Genomic DNA, 20,848 nt, shown 5'->3' with positions numbered 1-20,848 from the left:
TATCCTAGACAGTAGACCACAGAGACACAAGACAGCACAACACAATATAGATATAAAATCCTAAGGACGTTTTGAGTATTTCAAACAATTTCCCTAGGCTAGACAGACAATCAACTAGCAACTGGGAAATAAGAACTTTGCAGCAGGTTGTCCTCATTGATTATTTTTATTATTTTGTCAATCATCTAGTCTGGTGCTGACATGGCAACAGCAAAGATAAAAGCATCTTCAAATACTGTCATCATCACATCCAGGAAAATCAATTGCTGTAGAGTGACAGGGTTGCATGCAAATGTGAGAGAAAATGAAAGCTCCCGATCGGAGAACGAATGCCCGAATTTACTCGTGACTCACTGGGGATAAGCTGTGTTCGATGTATTAGAAAAACAGCTCTCTTAAGGCACACAAAGGAAAACATTGTGATTGAAATGAGAGCGTTATCATGTCTGGATTCAGGAGAACAACCTTTCACAGTGAAGTTCAATTTGCTTTCGTCTTTGCTGGGAGTTAAAGCAAAGAGAGAGACAAATATTTTCTCCTTCCTACGAATCTGATTAATGTGAATGGGAACACAATTTGCAAAGGCGTTCTCATAAAGCAAGGGAAGCAGCTGACAAGGCATGCGTCTTTTAGTTCTGTGCAGCACCGGAAACCTTCCAAATGGTCATGTCCGATGCACTGTGAAAGTAAGGCTGACCCTTCCATTAGTCTTCAGTCTTTGCTTCTGCTATGACTGTGGTATAATGTGCATCGGAAATGTGCTTCAAGTCTAGAACTTAGATACCTTTAAAAAAGTAGCATCTGGACCATACTTAAGGCATAAACAAGGCCTATTAAAAGATGGGATTGAGTCTCTTATGATCATGGGCATTAGAGAGAATCTGCTCCTCAGAAGAATAAAACTCTAATCTGCTTTGGAAAGCTACAAAGATCATCTTCCCTTCATGTCGCATTTTGGAAGGTGCCACATATATGTATGAGGCTCAAGTCAGCTGTTTTTATCAGTAGTTTCTTTTATAAAAACACATGAATAACTAGTCGATGCTACAGATGTCCCTACATGTTCGTCTTCAACAGAGACCACTAATACAAACACATCACTCGTCTGGATAAACTGAATTTCCAGTGCATCTCTTGACACCTACTGAGCAGCTTGTGATATGAAGCAACCTATGGAAGTTTTAGCCTTATTCTAATGACAAGAAATCTGACTTAAGGTTTCAGTTGACCAGAAATCACACAACTGAGACAAGAAATATTGCCTCTAATTTTAAAAGTATGCTCCAAAGTCTTAATTATGGCAATATATTTCAAATCGTGAAAAAATGTGCCTTTTCTTGGATTAATATATATATTAATCATATATATATTATATATCATATATATATATATATACACACACACATGCTTCTTGGTGGACAATTTCAAATGAATATTCAATTCTGGTAGCTGTTCTTAGTCCTTAATAAACTTAAATATCCTTTTTATTCTTGGAGCCCAGATAAGAATGAACACAAATTGGATCAGGAGACCCCAATTTACACCAGTTAAATGTTGAGAATTAATTTAAGGAGAGTGTTACGTAGTGTGGTCTTTTATAACTAGAAATGCTAACTGTGCCTCTGGAGGACTGAGCCCGAGTCTAATAATCTCTCACGTTTTGTTGACAAGCAAAGCAATTAGGTGGAGCACAGGGAGCACACGGGCTCGTGACAGAGGAGACGTCATATGAGCTGATGATGGGAAGAGACAATACAGTTCACCTCCACGCCACAGCTTTCAACTCTTCTTGCAAATATATTTGTTCTTGCTTAATGGCCAGTTCTTCTGCAGTCCTTGGCAGTGTAGCTGGCTCAGTAGGCTTTACAGTGCCACTAGCAACTTAGATAGGGACATTTATCATCTCAGCTTCCACTCTAGCTACCATTCCACAACAAAACCAAGACGGACACATTTATGTGAATGGGGACAGAAATGAAATTCAACCATAATTCTTGAAATATGACTTATGGTAAAACTTGCTGCATATGAGACTTCCAGAAGGCAAATGTGCTGTTAAATATCCGACTTAGATAAAAGTTTGAATGTTATCTTAAATCTCGTCTTAGAAAAAACTTAATTGAAGGTCTTGTGATAGAAATTGACACTGGGTGAAACATAAACAAGACACAAACGATGCCAACAAAACTGAAAACTTTAGTGGCCATTTCCCAATAGAGAATAAACTTGGGTGGATAGAGAATTATAGCTATGGGAGATAGTTTAATTCATGAGATTTGTATAGCTGCAAATAGATGAGGTAAACTTTCACAGCTTATATAGAACTGTCCTGGTTGGGTATATCTTTCTCCAGATTTCTCAATACTGCAGCTTGTGCAGTTTCAGTGGAAGCTGCTACAGCAGGCTCTATAGCTTTCTGTTTCTTTCCTCTGATAGTTACCAAACGAAAAATGTTAAAGTTTCACATGAAAAAAATTATAGGTAACTGAAATAAATCCTTAGATTGTGACATAATGCACTGAATTCATGATTCCTCAACACACATACACACACACACAGAGGCACACATACACATCCTTCGCTGTCAGACTCATCATTACTGGTATACAACAATTTTTTTTATGTTCATTGAGTCTCTTAAAATTAACCCTCATGCAATTTCAGTCATTAACTTGTGGAGGATTTCTAGTGTTAACAATAAAAAGTTGAAAACAATGATAAAAACAAACTGGAAAAGAAATATGTTGCAATGTGCACAATGATAAATAACTTTAAAGTTTCAAATTGTTTAATTATCTGAAAATAAATGTGGTTAATAGTATCTCCTACACAGGAAGGTTGATTTTGGTATTAATGTGTTATGATGGGGGTTGCACATGAGGTGGGGGATTAATAGATTATCATGGATTCCACACTGGGATAACACAGTCACCTTTCCATGGGTAACTTGGATGTGTTCTTGTCTAGTTGCCATAGCTTCTCTAGATCTCAGAACTGTTTCTTGTTCTTTGGCTTTAGCAGTAGCAACTGCTATCGCAGACAAGGCAGTTTTTTCAGCTTCCTTTTTCATCTGATTATTTTGGTAAAAGCAAAATTTAAGTCGTATGGGCTTCAGACACTCAGAGAATGACCCCCCTGACACACACACACACAAATTCACATACTCCATTCCCCTGCTAGTGGGATGCAAAGATAAACTCATTCAGAGTTAAATACTCACATAGCAGTGTTTACATTGAAAGACTGAGAATCACAGAACTTAGCAATGTTATCTGCAAAATGATTTCTAGATGCTTCCCTATACTGCTTTTAGAAATTAAACTAAAATGCCAATGCTCATGCGAATAATAACAATGAACAAAATGAATGACAGGTGTTACAGGTGCATGAATATCAAGTGTGAAGGAAAAGTTAATGGTACTCAGTTGCATATTTACTATTTTCAGTTATGAATTTAAGAAGAAAACAGATTAATAATTCATACTATGCAATAGTTAATGTTTTACTAGAGATTAACTTAGATGTTTTCCCATCTCAAATATCTGCATTCACCTTCTCCTGAATTATTTGGACTTGATCTCTTTTGGTAGTGATGGCTTCTCTAGTTCTGGATACTAAATCTTGCTCTTTCATCTTGGGCGTGGCAACTATGACTTTGGGTACCACTGTTTTCCTAGTTTCCTTCATCATCTGGTCATAGGATTTCAAGAGAAAGGTAAGACAATGTCAATAAATTTCATGAGCCTCTAATAAAAAAATAAACTAACTGGAAAAGAGGCAGAGGTTTTCCTATTACTCCTAGAACTTCATTGCACATTACTGCACTGTCTTGATCATCCATAGTGTTTCATTGGCAAGAATGCCAAAACAGCATGACTAGAAGGAAGAATGCATTAGGAAGAAAAGACTAAGTTATGTTCCTTCTTTTTGTAACATTGTGTCTATTTTAATCTACTCAAAGTTCCAGTAGAGACTTAAAACGTGCATACTTTTGCCTTGAATACTGGAGTCTAGATCCATAGGAAGCCACTGAGATGAACGATAGTCTATTAGTAGCAATCTAAAGAAAAGGTGAAAGTTAGAAATGACAGTGACCGTAAAAGCCAGATGGGTGGTGAAGGTTCGTGCAATTGTGAAGATGAACAGTGATAATTAAGAGCTATGATGAAAATGTGGGTGACTTGTGAGTGACAGGACACATGGGTGTCTTTCACACCAGCAAGAAGTCATCACCTGTTCATGAGCGAGGTGCATTTGACCTTGCTGTATGGCAGTTTCTTCTTGAACGCCTACGGCTGTCTCTAGTTTCGTGGACTTGACGGTGGCAACCACTACCATGGATGCAGCAATTTTATCAGCTTCCTGTCTTATCTGATTTTGTAGAGTAAAATGAAGTTCAGAGAAATGGTAAGATGGCTAGACCACATCCAGAATACTGAAGGCTTAGTGATGAGGTAGAAAATGTCACATTCTCATTTCAGAGGTCTAAACATGTGTTTTCCTAGGAATGAACTTCTCCACCAAGTTGTCCCTTCATACATTGTGCCAGGACATGATGTCTTTGGGCTATGCTGACATGTTAAGAACAGGTGCTGCTGATTGGCTGAAAAATGCCGCTGGCTAAACTCATCAATCTGCAATGTTACAATGGCCATAGGGATTCCTATGTTAAAAATATTGCCTAGCATGATTCCTGGGTCACTAGAAGGCTCTTTTATCCTGAAGATGAGGTGAGCAACACCTGGGCAGCTGACTCTGGTTAACCCTTTAGACGACAATGCTCTCAAATGGACTTTAAAGAAAGTAGCTCTTGGATTAGCCAACAGCTGCGAGAAGAGTGTTGGTCAAAGAACTTGAAATATAAGTCCCTGTCCAAGTTTGGTGACAAAGGGGAGAAAAGTAGACTTCGGTGACATCAAATTTGTCTTCCCATTTCCTATATGTTTACTTCCCAGGAATTATGGGCACTGTCTTCCCAGAAGACCAACATTTCTCTTGCTGCTTAGCTAGAGTGTTTGGGACTCAGGTATGTGCTTGTGTGCCAGCAGGCGCACGCAGGCATGTACCTCACCACTGCACGAAGGCTGAAGGTCCCAATATGAGTGACAAAGGGCTCAGGCTATGTGTCCAAAACTGACATGCTAGTAGCTAGTGGGCAGAATCGAGGTGTATCTCCTGCTGACGTATGATCTCTTAGAAAGCCTAATAATGTACTTCCCGAACTCTTCAAGAAGAGTTTGCACGAACTGGTGTGCGGGCACAAAACAGTACACAGAAAACAATTCTCACCAGGGAGAGGTTTCAACTCTAGACACAGGCAGACAGGAGGAGGAAAAGAGAGAGCAGAGATTCGGGTCTGAAGTTCTGGGCTAAGGTGCATGCAGCTGGTCAGAAATGGGCCTTTTGTTGAACCCACAAAGCCGGACTTACTGTTTCTTGAGTTATTTGCTTTTGCTCTTGTTTCAGGGTCATTTCTCCTGTGATTCTAGTTTCTTGCTCTTTGGCTTTGGTTGCGGAGATCACTACCTTTGGTACAAATGCTTTTTCAGTTTCTTTTCTTATCTGTAATCAATGATCAAAAACAGAATCTCATTGTTTCACAGTCTCCAATGTGGCTATCACCATATTAAACGCAACAACGTAGGAATCTGGAGGCGTGAAATTCCCTTTCTGGAGATATCATTAATTGAATCATATCTTAATTAATAAGAACACATTTGTTCTCTCTCTGACCTATATACACAGTAAGTCTCTTTAGAGGAAAGGGATCGTTGGATTCAAGACTGCTTGTTTTGTAGACAGTTGTAATTTACCTTAACAAGATTTGTGCCCTCCATAGATGGTTATAGGTAATTTAATTAGGTACTAATTTTGTTGTCTGAAAGTAATTTTAGTGCTCAGAATATGACTATGGAAGTCACAAGAAGTAATTTTGCCTGGCTCTTTATTTTAATATGAGAATCCAAGAATAATTTACACTCGTCTGCCTTTCTATTATATTTTGTTTTACACATTTCTAAATATGATAATGGTTTTGAATGTCAAGGCTTATCTAAAATTGAGACACAATGGACGGTATGTTTGGCATCTATCTTTGGCAGAGTCTTGCTCAAATCCTAAGCCACAGAGGATGTTTTGCTTCCACCTGATGTCCAAGGAGTTGATCCCATCCTCAGGTATCTTAGCGCTGAAACTCACAACCACAGGGTAAAAAGGGATTTGAGAATTTATCCTCTCAAACCATCCTGCAGACATTCAGCTCCACCAGCCAAGAGCCTTATCAAGAAGCCGTCTCCCATCTGTCCCCAGATGCTTCTAATCCCATCTCTGACCATTTGACTTACTATATCATGCTGTGCATCTCATATGAAACCCATGCGCATAATGTCCAAGGATCAGCAAACAGCTTTTAAAATAGCATACTCAGATTTCCTGTCCATCCTCCCCGATCTTACCTAGCGCAGCACCTAGGTCATCTTTTTGGTTTTAACTCTGCTTGTCCCCTAGACACAGCCACATAGCTAAACCTATGATTGGTGTAAATGACTATTAAAAAAAGTTAGATGAGATAGGCTTTCATTTTATTTCAAATATGAATGCTCAGAGATGCTAAGGGGTGTTGGTATCAAGTGCTCAGGAATAGACATAGATGCGATGAGGATGTCACATATGTGAAACCAGACACATGCATGGCCCTGGAATTAACTTGTTTCAGAGTTAAACAAACGATATCATCTGTATCGATACATGGGGGCACCGTAAGTCAAAAATCACCTTCACCTGCTCCTGAGTTATGTGCGTCTGCTCCTGTTTTGCTGTAATCACTTCTCTGGTTCTTGATTTTAATTCCTGTTCCTTGGCTTTATCGGCGGCAACTACAGCCTTGGTTACTGCAGTCTTTTCTGCCTCTTTTCTCATCTGATTTTCATAAAAGAAAGAAAGGAAACATTCGTACCCATTATCCAGAAGCTTCCACTAATCTATCAGGATTCTGGTGTAACCATCAACACCCCCCCCCCAATCCCCAACCTCCCCCAACTCCTCCACACACAGGGAGGAAAGCTAGAGGCTTTTAGACTGTAACAACGTCTACTCAAATATGAGGGGGGATGTGACCCTGGATTTATATTCCTTTCCAGCCGATAATCAAATGTCACATTTGTTCTGAGCAAAGTAAAAGCCAGGGTCCTTCGGGGGAAGCTTAGAAAAATCTATGTCTGCCCTAAAATAGTAGTCTCCACGCCTAGCTTAGGTAGGAACTGAACCCAGACTTTGACCCGCCTTTTGTTCCCGCCTGCTGGCCTCTAGCATTCCCTGGACGTCTTGCAAACAGTAGTTAACTTCAGCTTGCCACACACAGCCCAGGCATTTCTTCTAACCCGATCTGCTCCTGTGATATTTACAGCTTGCACGCATTTGATATTTCTGGCCACCTTTTCCTCGGGCAGCTCTAAAAGCCTGGGCCATGCTGGGAGGCCTGTGCCCTTCAGCGGGATTCACTTCCGCAAGGGATTGGAAAGCCCAATTGCCGAACGGAGCCGGATGCCCTTGCGCACCACGTCCCCCCATGGCCCTGCGCATAGCATACCTGTTCTTGAGCAACTTGTATATGCGTAGCGTACCTGTTCTTGAGCAGCTTGTATATGCGTAGCGTACCTGTTCTTGAGCAGCTTGTATATGCGTAGCGTACCTGTTCTTGAGCAGCTTGAATATGCACAGCAGTCGTGGTTGTCCTCTGAGCAGTTTGCTCTACAGCACTGATGACTGGTTCTCTCACTCTGGCCATATCAACGGCAGCAACAACAGTTGCCACAGCTGCGCTCTTGTCTGCCTCTTGTTTCACCTGCATTGCCAATCAACACGTGCCACGCTTTTAAAACCGTGGTCTTTCACCCTCCGAATGCTGCTGCCCCTTAATACAGTTCAAGTTGTGGCGACCCCCAACCATAAAATTATTGTCTGCTATTTCACGACTGTAATGTTGCTACTGTTATGAATCAAAATCTAGATAATTTTGGAGCTAGAGGTCAGCCAAAGGGGTTGTAACCCACGGGTTGAGCACCACTGTTTTAAAACGACAACTTGGTAGAAAATCTATGAAAACTGGACTATGAGAAGAAGCAAAATATATTCATACATAATTGTCATTACTACCTGCATCATTAAAACCCATCCTTTAAGCAAGCCTCACAGACTAGTCTTTGACTTAGTTAAAGGTGCTAACCAAACCTGATCGGCCATATTGGCTATAGTTTTAGGCTCCTATGCGTTTCCTCTCTAACCCATCTGGACTGTTCCATGCATGGAATTGGGTCAGAGCAACCACAAGGTCAACTGGGAAAGCAAAGAGTTTCTGACTGTACCTCTTTAGCCCCCGTAGCGACAGCTCCCGCTGTGAATGAAGAGCTGGCTGACACACTGGCGGCAGCGCCTGCCGCTCCACTGATGGTCACCTGCTCCTGGACACCATATCTCCCTTCCCATCGTTCTTCTCTTCTGATCTGGGTCGAGCTTGTCATTGTCGTTTCTCTCATCTCAGCCTCAGTTGAGGAGGCCACATAGCCCTCTTGCTTCCAAGGCGGAGGCACCTCGGGGCCTGTGGCCGCTGCAGTTGTCTGAGTCTTGCGGATGAGCAGCGGTGACTTCACAGATCTGATAGGGGAAGTAGAGATCCTCCCTGCTGGGGACACGGACCTGGAAACCAAACGGCAAAGGTCAGAGCCTGGGTGCAAGGCACTCCAGCAGGCATGGTGGGATTTGGAGGGCAGATGCAACTCTGGCTGTGCTTCCAGGCAGAATGTCAAATGTGCGCCCCCCACAGGCTGTCTAGAGAGTACACACCGCACCTGAAAGTAATTCGTTTTAAATCTCAATACACCCCGTGTTTATCTGCAGTAACCCCAGAAGGGAATCAGATTTAATTCTAAATACGCTAGAGATCTGTGTGCCCTGTCTCACCTTCTGACCTTAGGAAAGATAAAATTTAAAAAAGGCGGTGAAAGGGAGCGTCCTCCAAACGCGGCCACAGAAAGGACAGGGTGTACCCAGCTCCAGCTGGGGAGGGGAGAAGGTGTGCTGGTGTTATTCAGTTTGAGTAACTGAAAGCTTTTGTCACTCCTGGCTAAACAAGCCACATTTCTCCCTCCCTCTGCCCTCCCCCTCCTTGTCCCCTTCTTCCCTTATCTCAACCACATCATTATCCAGGCCACAGGGAGCCTTGCACAGTCATTTGGGGAACTGGCAGTGTGGGACTGCTGGTCTAGCCAAAAGTGTTTGTGGGTCACTCATTTTAATTCCCCCGAGTTTATTTCTACGCTCACCTTCATATTGTTACACTGAGAACTTCCTTTACGTAGTATTAAAGTTAACTTGTAAATCAGCTGCTTTGAAACCTTGTTATTAAACTGATAAAGTATCTTTTTCCAAAATAGTTATTACTGTCCGTTTTTATTATATACATCTGAAGCGCAAATATCATCTATCAAAGGGAATGAGTATTAAATTCTAACAGTGATAGTACAAAAAGTCAACTTATTATCACACCAGTCAGAGCAGCTATCTGAAGATAATGGTTTTTTTTCCAAAATTAATTAGCAATTCCTTTGTTTTGCTCCATTTTACCTCTTGGTGGCAGTATTGCTTCACAGATTCTATGCACGGGGCCATGTTTATCAAAGCATTCTGGCACTTGCATAGGGTATTTACATCAATCATAAACAAAACAATTCTCCCAATTACGCTGAGGGTCCAGTGACATTTTCTTTAAAATGCAGAATAACTCTGCAGAATATTACATCAACCGGTTTCAGAAAGAAACATTTAGTCATTTTCTTGTAAAAGGCTGTGTGTGTGTGAGCAGGAACAATTTGTATTTTAGAAAAGACATTGAAATCAAGCTGAAGGGAGGTCTAGCCAGCCTGGATCCATGGTGGAAAGAAATGGCCTTGGAACGGATAACAAAGACCAGGCTAGAATGGTGTGGGGTCCACACCAATGAAAGGAAAGCAAAGAAACAGGAGCTTCCTAGTTTGGACTTGCTTTGTTCTTGCTGCTCCTAGCCCAGTGGGTTTAATTCAAAAAGAGCTTGAGACACGATTAGCATGACGTGAGTGATTAACAGCAGGCTTCAGGTAAGCCCATAACTGCGGAAATCAATGTAATTTGAGCCATTACCGGAAAATGCTTATTCCTGCACTTGCAATAAAAAAAAATAATCACTTGGTCACAGCTGGCTACAATGCGCCTCGTCCAGCAAAATATGCTTGCTTTATCTACAACAAAAATCAAAATTGAGCTGTGGGACATTTTGGGAAGGGGTCTATCTGGGATAACCGTTATTTTCTTCACAAGCTGGCATTTTTATTTTGTAATTATTTTAAAGCAAATTTTGCAGACTAACTAGCCAGATCCCTACTAAGAAACTCCCAGAAGGCTAAGACGGCCACTGTGTTCCAGGAGGGGTCAGGAAATGTCTGTAACTCTACATGACCCTCAGGCTTGAGCTGGAAAGAGAAAGGCTTTTATGTCTCAGGTTTCGTTTGGCCTGTGTTGTGAGTGACTTCATGTATGCAAACCTGCAGACAGCTGAGATTAAACACAAAAACATGAGGGATATCTTTATTAAACTGAGCTTTTTGTAAGTTTTTGTGTTAGTTCTGGTGAAGAAGCTTCAGTTACTTTTAAGTGACCAACATAAAACTAGAAGATCCTCACCATGTCGTACTGTATTAATTGGACACCCCCATCACTCCCCACACTTTGAAGTGTGTTCTGCATGGTTGATTTTCCCTTTTCGGGTGGAGCACTTAAATACATCTGGTAGTAGCAGTCTCTCCACTCCTGTTCCTTGTTCTCAGTCCCTCTTAACTCCCCATGGTTCACGATGCAGCTACTAGTCCATGTTCTTCATGGTCCTTCCCAGCAGCAACAAGGGAGCATCTTCAGAAAGGAGCGGGTCAGTTTTCCCTCACGTAATTGCACTATCTAGTCTAACAATGATCTGCCTTTTCACTATAGAGATGTTTTGATTTTTATTGTGGCTCTGAAAATCTATTTTTAAAAGTTCTCCCCATAAACATTTCTTCTATCCCTTTTTTTAAACACATTTATTTATCTGTGTGCATGTGTGTGTGTGTTCGTGTGCATGTACGTGTGTGTTTGTGCACAGTGTCAGGGGTGGGTACAAGCATGCCATGGGAGGTTAGAAGACAGTTTCTGGGATTCAACCTTTTCTGCCCCCTCCCCCCAATGCAGTTCCAAGGATTGAACTCAAGTGGCCAAGGTTGAGGTGAGTGCCTTTGCCCATCAAACCATCTGGCCAGTTTCCCTTTCATTTTTTAATTTAACACTTTAATCAAAATGCCACTTGTTTTGTAAATGATATGAGGCAGAAGCCCGGGTTTGCTTTTCTTCCACACAGACAGCTAATTAGAACAGTGAATACTGTTGTCATTGATTAAAAACACAATTTCCCTGTATATATAGATCTATTTCTGTACCCTCTAGTCTGTGTCCTGAACATGGAATTCTGGTTACTCCTCCTTTTCCACTGCTGGGTCAAACACAAATCCTCCCCCATGCCAGCAAGCATTCTTCCACGAGGCTAGACCTAAGACCATCATATTATTTTCATAATAGAAACTTTACAGCTAACTCGGACTCTTTTTTTAGGTCAACTATCTCATTAATTCCACTTTAGTTTATTCTAGCAAGGGGACTTGATCTATATGGTTTTTTTTTACTTCATTTGAATTGATTAAAATACACTTTGTGTGTGCTCAAATTTTGTAGCGTTTTCAGCTCATCATATTAAAAACCTCATTTTTAAACTAACTTGCAAAGTCTCAGATGTGGTGGGTAATTTGCGTTTGATTGTATAATTTCTGAACACTGATGATACAGGCTCGCCTTGCAAACTCTCTACGTTTTAGCTGGGAGTGGAAATCCACTTTATGTTTTCGATAGACTAACAAACATGGAAAATATTTAGAAGGTTTTGCTTATTATTTGAGAATATAAGTGTCTGAATAATGATTTTGTTTTCAAGGGACACCTTCAAGTAATGAGCTCATTGATTCCTTCCAAAGGCTTCAAATCATTCTGGCTGCAAGTCCCTTTATTTCACAGAGGACACAAGGAAGACCTTGGGGAAGCCTCGTAATTTCTCTAGCTCAAGTTTCTGACCTAAACTATTGGGAATCACGTTTCTTCAGGGTTGTGAATATTTAATGAGATAACATATGAGGAACTGGACACCGAGGGGGGTAAAACACATGTTGTAAGGACTCTTATATTATTATTACTCGTGCCCCAAATCAAAGTGCAAGCAAGTAGTCTGGGTGATTGATTGGCTTTGGAGAGATTTAACTCTCAAGTTTCATTATTCATACCTCCCCGTTATATTTTGCCTCCAAAAGTGTGTATTTGTTGAACAGACTGTGAATAAGAATTCAGAGCCTGAGTTTATATCCATCTTCAATTAGCCCACGGAAGATGAGGGGGATAAGGATCACATTACGGGACTTCTTGGTCTCTTTCCATAATACTTAATTAAAAAAAAAAATCCATGAGCTTCTAAGAGAGGGTTTACCTGACCGGTGATGGGGTCGGTGCCCGCACGTGTCTGACGGGCGAGGGGGAGTGTCTTATTGGTGACGGGGACTGCTGTCGGGTCAGCTGGGCCTTGGCAGCAATGGAAGGTGGCGTTGGAGATCTTGACTTGGGTTTGGGGGGTATCCTGGGAGGTGTCTTGTGTGGCAGCTGTCCGGTGGCACCATCTATAACCATCTCAACTGTTGCAATTGATCTGGCATCAAAGTGGGCTTCAATTTTCTGAAAGCAATGAAGACAGCGGTCACGGTGAGTGAGAAAGGCCAGGGAAGCAGCAACCCGGAAGACTGGGGGCCGCTCTCTAGGAAAATTACCTTTTCAATCCGGGTTTGTCTTGTTTCTGAAATCTGAGCAGTCGAAACGATTGTCTTTGTCTTTTTAGCGGGTACTACTTCTTCCCCTGTGGAAACGGAAAGACGTGTGTTTTAGGAGGGAAAACCCGGGGTTCTTAGCACAATTTCCTGTGTGTCATAGTGGGGAAATGGTAGCAAGCTATAGCTTTCATGTGAATATAAATTAGATTTAAAGATAGAAAACATGTCATTAGAAAGTAATGTCCTTAGATTACTTATTTAAATATCCCATTGTTTGCCCACAACATAGAGATGGACATCACTTAATTGATTTGTGCTCTGGTTCTCATCCTGGTAAACGGCTGCAGTGGGCTTCAACATTGAACTCTTGCCTAGAACTCTAGAGACCTTCTTCTGCCTGGGGTAGCGCCGGCTGGAGGGGGTGGGAGGTGGGGAGGTGAATGAAAAGGTAGCTTTGATCTTAGCTCCTGCTTGCATCCCCAGGACTGCGCTCTGGGGGAGGCGGGCGGATCCCTGGTCCTGCAGGCTTCTATCCTCCCTTCCTCCTCCTGAGCCTCTGCCACCCACCTTGAACCAGCAATTCTGCTGTGGAAGTGGCTCTTCCAACGCTGTTGGTGGCATTTACGGAATAGGTCCCGGAGTCTTCAGGATATGCTTCTGCAATCAGTAAGCTGTAGAGGTCGCCTTCTTGAGAAATTTGGAAATCAAGGGAGCTCTGGATTTCGGCTCCGTCCCGGTAGAACTTCACCACAGGTGTAGGGATTCCAGTCACTCTCACTTGGAGCTGCACTTGGCTCCCCTGTCTCACAGTCATGCTCTGCAGCCGTTGAGCGAAGTTGGGAGGCGCTGTCTCCGCTGCCGGGGGCAGAGAAGGGAATCAGTCCCAGGAGTCGGGGTGCTCCCAACAAGGTATTTTTAAACGATTACAGCCCTGAGCCCCAAAGCAGAGACTGACTCTCCAATCCAGCCAACACCCTTGACTGTCCTTGAACCCAGTTCCCCCAGGCGGGTGGCAGCTAGAATGCAGCAGGAACGGAAGGCTGCCTGCCAGTATTCACTGTAATTGCTTTGCTGTCCTTAGCTACTGCATTTGGCTTTTAAAATGTTTTATTAATATCTATGTGCATGCGAATGAGATTATGTGTATCACATGTGTGCAGGTGCCCAAAGAGGCCAGCAGAGGACATTAGGTCCCCTCGAACTGGAGTTGCAGGTAGTTATGAGCCAGCACGTGGGTACTGGAAGCCACGCCCTGATCCTCTGTAAGAGCAGTAAGCCTCTTAACTGAGAAACTAAATATTTTACCAAAAAGTCTAGATGTTGCTGTACTATTCTAGACCTTTCTGGGACTTCAAATGCTTGAATCCTGCCTTTTGCCAACATGCTAAGACAGTTTAGTAAACCACCTAAATTGTACTGAAGTGAATTCCAGTAGTTGGAGAATGAGTGCACCCATGACTTTCTGCATCATTGATTTAACTTTATTCTAAGAATTCCTCCTACTGGAGTGCTATTAAAAGGACCAAAATATATACTTGCATTTAAAATGCCAGCCCCAACAGTGGCAGGCTTGCATGTTAACTGTGCTGCAGAAAGGAAGGAGTCCTCCTCTTTAGTTTTTGTTTGTTTGTTTGTTTTTTGGTTTTTTTTTTTTTAGTTGTATGGCGATTCCACACATTTTAGTCTCGGCCATTTTTTATCCTATTCCCCTTTCTCCCTCATCCCTCTCCCACTATAGCCCTCCTTCCCAACAAGCTACTCCCTCTATCATGACTTCTGGGTATGAATGACCCACTGAGTTTAATAGGGGTTTCTGGCTCAAGCCTGGGTGCGAAGTTGTATACTGAGCAAGAGCATCTTGCCAGCGGCTACACCACTGGAGAAAGTGATTACCCCCCATCATTAACTGCCAGTTCTCCCCCAGGGAAGAGTGTGACCATCATAACCTCCAGTTCTCCCCCAGGGAAGGGTGTGACTGTACATGGGGTCTAGGACGATGATAAAATGTGGGATTGGACTGACGTGTTTCTAAATTACCATACTTTTTCTAGTTCTGAATTTTCTGATTGCATATTTAAGTTCACCCTTAAGCAATCTGGTGAGCTTTCTAGTTAGGTCATTTATGACCATGGAATTAGACATCAGGAACAAACATGCAACATGGCAAGAGTTTGTATAAGACATCGTTATGTAATCCACAGAATAACTCTTGTTCTTTGTGTTTGATTGTCCTATTAAGAGCTCAAGGACAGACAAGACCTACCAAGGTAATTGGAAATGACTTTATGGGAAATTGGTGTCACATATTTGAAGAACAAACATTTGCCCTTTTCTGAGTATGCTTACTGCACAGTCTTTTCAATGCTGAGGGTACAGACCACCTTCGTCAGAAATATGGCAATGCCTTTTAAAGTGGACACTCCCAGTGATTTCTGGAATATCACCTATTCTTTGATAAGGCTCTAAACTCTCCCTGCTGAGGAATAAGATCTTTAGGGTGTCTTTAGCATACTTTGAGTGTGCAATATGCACAGAGACACTGCTTCTCATCTGCTTTGTGCTTCATCCTCAAAGAGGATTAAATTGCACAACCCACACAGCCATGGACATTCATCCTGTGGATCTTTCTCCAGCTTAGGAGCTGCCTCCTTTGAGGGTGTAGCTGTCTGGACTCCCTCTGTCCTGGCTGGGGACAGGCTGGTCCCCACTGGCCTACCTGTCACAAGAAGCTCAGCAGTACTAGTCGCTTGTCCAGACCCGTTGGTGGCTCTCAGGGAGTATCGTCCACTGTTGGCTTTAGTCACGGCGGGGATCGTCAATTTAGCGCGGCCATCGCTAAAGGAGATCTGCACGCCGGGCAGAGTGGAAGTTGAAATCACCTGGCCATCCCGAAACCAGCTCACCTCAGGAACTGGGGAACCTGGAAGGTAAGCAGTCATATTTATGTTGGTGTGGACCTTGTCTAGCCCTCTGTTCTTATTATTGCAAGACCTTGCACTGGCCTGTTAAAGCTAGCTGGAGGGGAACCCTGTTTAGTGGTAGCAACAGCATCACAGTCACCAACGGGAACACCTGGTGGTTTATATAGACTCCTACCCCTTTTTTATGGAGTTGGGTTTTGAGGTACACTGTAGCTTCACCATTTAGTAGACATGATTAAAACAATGAGAGGGGTTTCTAAGCATTGAGTGTTGCAAAAGTTTTGAAAGATGACAATTGTGACCCTGAAAACACAAGGACTAGAGGCACAAAGCCACCTTACAGCCCTGCCCCAGGAGGCCGTGCCTGCCTCCCTCCTCTAGAGTTGCAGGGACGCTGTCCAGTGTCCTTGCCAATGCGACTGCAGCAAAAATGCCCCCACATGGACGGGCTGTCCCTCATGCTAACTCCAAAGCCAGATCCGGTCTTCCAGAACAACACAGAGAGCCGGACCAGCAAGAGGAAGCCAGAGTCTCTTCACTTACGGTTAAGAACCGTATCAGGGTTATTAAAGCCTAGTGTGTTCAGAGGTTGGACGGCTACTTCAGGAAATGTTTACTTTGCACCAGACATCGATGCTTGTGACTGTTCTTGTTGGTAACAGAATGTTCACTGTGTTGTCCTTACACGAGCCACCCCATTACAGGCGACTGAAGAGTGTAATGGACTAATTCGTGGGTATCAGGCTTCATCTGTGACCTATCTCTAAGAGAATGTAAAGGCACACAGTTGGAAGGACTCTGAATCTCTGAAGATGTCATCCCCCACTACTGTGCAAAGAGGCGAATTCCTGCAGATTTCATGCGTGTTCTCATCAGTTTAGAAGTTACAGAGGATTTGAAGAAAAATAAGGTCATCATTTGAGAGTTCATCAGGCAAAAGGAGAATTGAGCTGAGTTCCACCAATAGTGAATGGGTGATGTTGTGATATTTTTGCAAAGTGTTAGACAGTTACGTAAGACTCATACATAATACAGAAACAGGAATGAAAAGGAAACTTTAGTGTATATCTTTATTGCAAGTCCTACATAAAAAACCCAAAAACAAAGAGAGAGAGAGAGAGAGAGAGAGAGAGAGAGAGAGAGAGAGAGAGAATGAATTCACCACAGGCATACACTGAATTATGAACTAATCATGGCTATCATTTAATAATATAATCACACATGACCAGTTATGGGTCTATAGGAGACAGACTGATTAGATCACTTTGAAATTATTTCCAGTATAGTTTATAGATAGCTCCCCCTCAATTGTTATGAGTAATGCACAATCTAGAATCATCCCTGAACCAAGTGATGAAGAAAAAGAGGCAAAAAAGAAATGAGTGGAATTCCTTTCAAATGCAATTCTAGGGAAAATGCTTGTACTCTTTGAATATAAAGAGCAGACAATACTGCACCTCGCCATTAATTGCAGAAGGGAGGTCTTAAATTCACTAGAATAATAAGATGAGGAACCCAATAAAATAATTGCCATGAGTAGACACTGCACCGACACCTATGGGAAGTTGATGAAATCTTTTTTCCTATGGAACATCTGAAACTGAGGTACAGACTAGCTGCCCAGCAGCTCTGTACTAAATCCCACAGCACAAGGGCGCTTGTCTGTCACGCTGGCTCTGCGGCTGAACCCAAATATAGAATGACCAGATTTGGCCCTACTTAGTTGCTAGATTCTGACAGCAAATTTTAATCTAATGCTAATTATTTTTGCTTTGTGGAATTATAAATATGAATAAAACATCTTCAAGTCATTACATTGTCAGCACCCTGTGAACGGCATGCCCTTAAAATGACCTTTCTGTGGTGTTATGCCAATTTTACCAGGGCTTAAACTTGGTTTCAGGGCCTACAGAAAAAAAACAACAACAAAAAAAAATCCTGGAGGAAGCAGGTGGAGCAGAAAAGAAAGCATCCATATGGCTTACCACTAACGTGAGCCTCAAAGGTTGCGGTACTACCCTCCAGTACCACAACGCTTTGTAACGGCTGCGTAAACGTCGGTGCTTGAGTGGTCATCTTTTTAGGCACTCTGAAAAGGAAAAGAAAAATCAGTGAAAATGTTGATCCTCAGGGCCCCTCAGCAGCTACATGGTGGAGACAAAGACATGTGCTTCTCCAAATGGATTTCTCTAGGCATAGGTGGCCCTAGAGCAATAGGAAGCCTTCTCTTGGGGTTTATGCAGCTGACCTTTCAGCTAATTTAAGGGAAATGGTGTGTGTGTGGGGAGGGGGGTATGGGGAACACCAAGCAGAGCAATGAACACCCCCCCTAGTGGTCAAAGCAGGAGCATCCAATCCTACCAAAAATGGGAAATCAGGTTGGGAGAGAGTGGAAGGGAAAACCAAGCTATGGCCCAGGGCTTTCAGAGACAAGGTGTGATTTCTGTACCCTTTGCACCAACACAGCATGTAAGCATAGGATTCCCTCCTGGGCAGCTCTTACCACAGTGCCAATGTTACAAGGGGGCTTTGCCTTAGGCGCTGCCCACTGCTTAAAATCGGCCCCCAGATGATAACATCTGTACTGAGGAAGCCTTTCACTAATGTGAAAAGTGTTGGCAAGGATTTTCACAGCCATAAGCCTTTTATTCTTCAACAGCAAAGCAGGCTTACAGCGTCCTAACATGTCTGTACATTGTATGCAATGGCACAATTAATGTGGCTGAAATAATCACCAGGGAAAAATATTTAATAAGTCCAAATATATTATAGATCTGAAATAAAAATGCTGACTTGAGTTAACATGGAACAATAAGCAAACTGAATAATGGGGGGCTGGTGGGAAATGCTCATTGAAATAAAAAGAACTGTACTTTAGGATGTGAAATAGTCAACAAAGAAATGAGTGTAAAATTTGCAATTAAGTCCTTTTGTAAGTGGAAGAAAGAATTTTGCCTATCAGTTTTGGAGATTATGTGTGAAATTTCCTTATGCATAAATACCTAATCATTCACCTTGACCAGACTAGTGTTCTGGCATTAAAAGCAATTTCCGAATTTTCTATTGCCTCTTTATTTTTCATAATTCTTTTTTGTTCATTGTGACATTACAGTGCAATAATCTTAGTGCTGGTGTTCTATTTAGTGTAACTAAAGTTCTTTAAGACAATTTCTACTCCAGAAAAATCCAGGTATCATCCTCCAAAAGTTTTCAGGAATCATTTCCGAGGAACTCTTGTGTCCAGTGCATTATCTTTATGGTTAGCACATTTTATGTCTAAGTTTTCCTGTCTGCAAACCAGTGCAACTTCTAAAAATAGCTATCTCCTTAGATAAGCAATGCATAATTATGTATTTATCTAATAGCAGGCATTTACAATTAGTAACCTAATCCCAGAAAGATGAGAAATCTAAGTGTGTTTTGAAATTAAGTCTTTTATTTCTTACCCTTTTTTAGTATTAACATTCATCTCATGTCATATAATTGGATTGAGGGTTGAATTAAAAGGCATAATGAGATTTGGAATCGTCTGAACAACAATCCTCCATCTTCATCGAGACTTTATAAAATGTTGGGATTGAGTGGCCTAAATGGGCTTGATACCCTGTCCTTATTGTCTAAGCAGACGAGTTGCGTTTCTTGGAGCACCTGCTTTCCAGAGGCCTGGGACAGAAGGTATGCATCTGAAATGTCATGCTCCCAAAATAACCCCCCGGCTTGACTGACAGCAGACAAGTGTCTGCCACTGTCCCGCAACAGATACCCCGGCGGCTGATTCCCTTAAAAAGTCATCGGGCGTAGCCGATGCCTCATGGCTTTCTCAGAGCTATTCTTGGTCAGCCTCGCTCTATCCCAGGGCCACATAACCTTGTACATTCCCCACGGACACGTTTATTAAAGAAGCAAATATTTCTGCCCTCATCTCAGATCCCCGAGTTCTAGGATATCAAGTGCACTTTAAAAATCTGAAATGGTGACTCCGCTGGTTAGGCTTAAGCATTTGAGTTTTTGTTTTTTTTTTTTTAAAGAAAACTTACATGTCCAAATCAATTTTAAAACACAGATCCTCACTGCAGGTCAGAGAGAGAGATCAAACCCTTAGCAACAGACATTCACCGCTCAAACCGGCGACTGAAAAACCATCAGAAATAGCTCTAAGATTCAAACAAGCCGGTTCCCACTTACCTGACTTCTCAAGAGTGCCTAAAAAGGGTGGGACTAAGCCCAAGGTTGCTTCTGAAACGACGTCCTATGTAGAGCTGGTTTTCCCAACCATCTCCGACATGAATCAGTGAGCCTCTAACCCTCAAAACAAAACCACACAGTCAAGACTGTGTGGTTTTGCTTTTCTATGCAATCCCTACACCCGAGGCGAGGTGGGAATGCACGACTGCTCCAGAGCCAGGGGCTGGCTGACCCTTATATTCCCCAGATCTGCTGACGGGCCCACATCCTTAGTGCCCAGGGCTGTGATTGGCTGGCTCTCTTAGGAACGCCTGATGGGGGAGGACCGGTTTGGGAGTGTCCCATACCACCTGTTCCTCTGATTGGCAGCGCTAAATTTAGTGTCTCAGAAGAGGCTTTACGAAAGAAATAAAACTGCATTTTAAAAATGACCTCACGGGCTCAGAGAAGTGTGTAAGTAGCAAATGTGAAAATTTTACCCATGTGGCTCTGAAACCCGAATGTGACAATAGATAGGACTCATGTCTCTAAAACAATCACAGACTTGAGCCCCGAGCCGAGCCCCGTGAGTCAGGCTCCACTTCTGTTCCCTGCCCTCTAAACCCAACCAAATGGACCTGTCAATCATGACAGCTGAGGAAGAGATTTATATCACACATAGGTTTCTTCTCCTCTGAAGACTCAGTTGTTGTAAACTTAGCATTTGAAGAGAGCTCATCTGGACTGTCCGTCCTACAGAACAGTCATGCCAATGTCAGCGACCTGACCCTGTCACAGTCCTGCGGGAAGTAACACCCAAAAGTAAAGTCTGCCCAAGAC

The 20,848-nt window shown here is 42.5% G+C and overlaps 1 protein-coding gene across 1 annotated transcript in view; it reads right to left on the bottom strand.

The window, feature by feature from the left end:
• Ttn (titin) overlaps window positions 1-20,220 on the bottom strand; it is a 270,030-nt gene extending 249,810 nt beyond the window's left edge. The window contains exons 1-13 of the mRNA XM_057755570.1: window positions 20,030-20,220; window positions 17,830-17,933; window positions 15,640-15,843; window positions 13,491-13,778; window positions 12,924-13,009; window positions 12,590-12,831; window positions 8,364-8,694; window positions 7,691-7,843; window positions 6,781-6,918; window positions 5,431-5,562; window positions 4,234-4,371; window positions 3,553-3,690; window positions 2,933-3,070 (exon numbers count right to left, since the gene is read on the bottom strand). Coding sequence (XP_057611553.1) covers window positions 2,933-3,070; window positions 3,553-3,690; window positions 4,234-4,371; window positions 5,431-5,562; window positions 6,781-6,918; window positions 7,691-7,843; window positions 8,364-8,694; window positions 12,590-12,831; window positions 12,924-13,009; window positions 13,491-13,778; window positions 15,640-15,843; window positions 17,830-17,920 — 2,079 coding nt within the window. The 5' untranslated portion in view covers window positions 17,921-17,933; window positions 20,030-20,220. The remainder of the gene's footprint in view (window positions 1-2,932; window positions 3,071-3,552; window positions 3,691-4,233; window positions 4,372-5,430; window positions 5,563-6,780; window positions 6,919-7,690; window positions 7,844-8,363; window positions 8,695-12,589; window positions 12,832-12,923; window positions 13,010-13,490; window positions 13,779-15,639; window positions 15,844-17,829; window positions 17,934-20,029) is intronic.
• Between the last annotated feature and the right edge of the window lie 628 nt (window positions 20,221-20,848).

The sequence above is a fragment of the Chionomys nivalis genome, chromosome 22 (assembly GCF_950005125.1).
Source record: "Chionomys nivalis chromosome 22, mChiNiv1.1, whole genome shotgun sequence".
Classification (NCBI taxonomy): domain Eukaryota; kingdom Metazoa; phylum Chordata; class Mammalia; order Rodentia; family Cricetidae; genus Chionomys; species Chionomys nivalis.
This window is presented reverse-complemented; position numbering and strand designations above follow the sequence as displayed.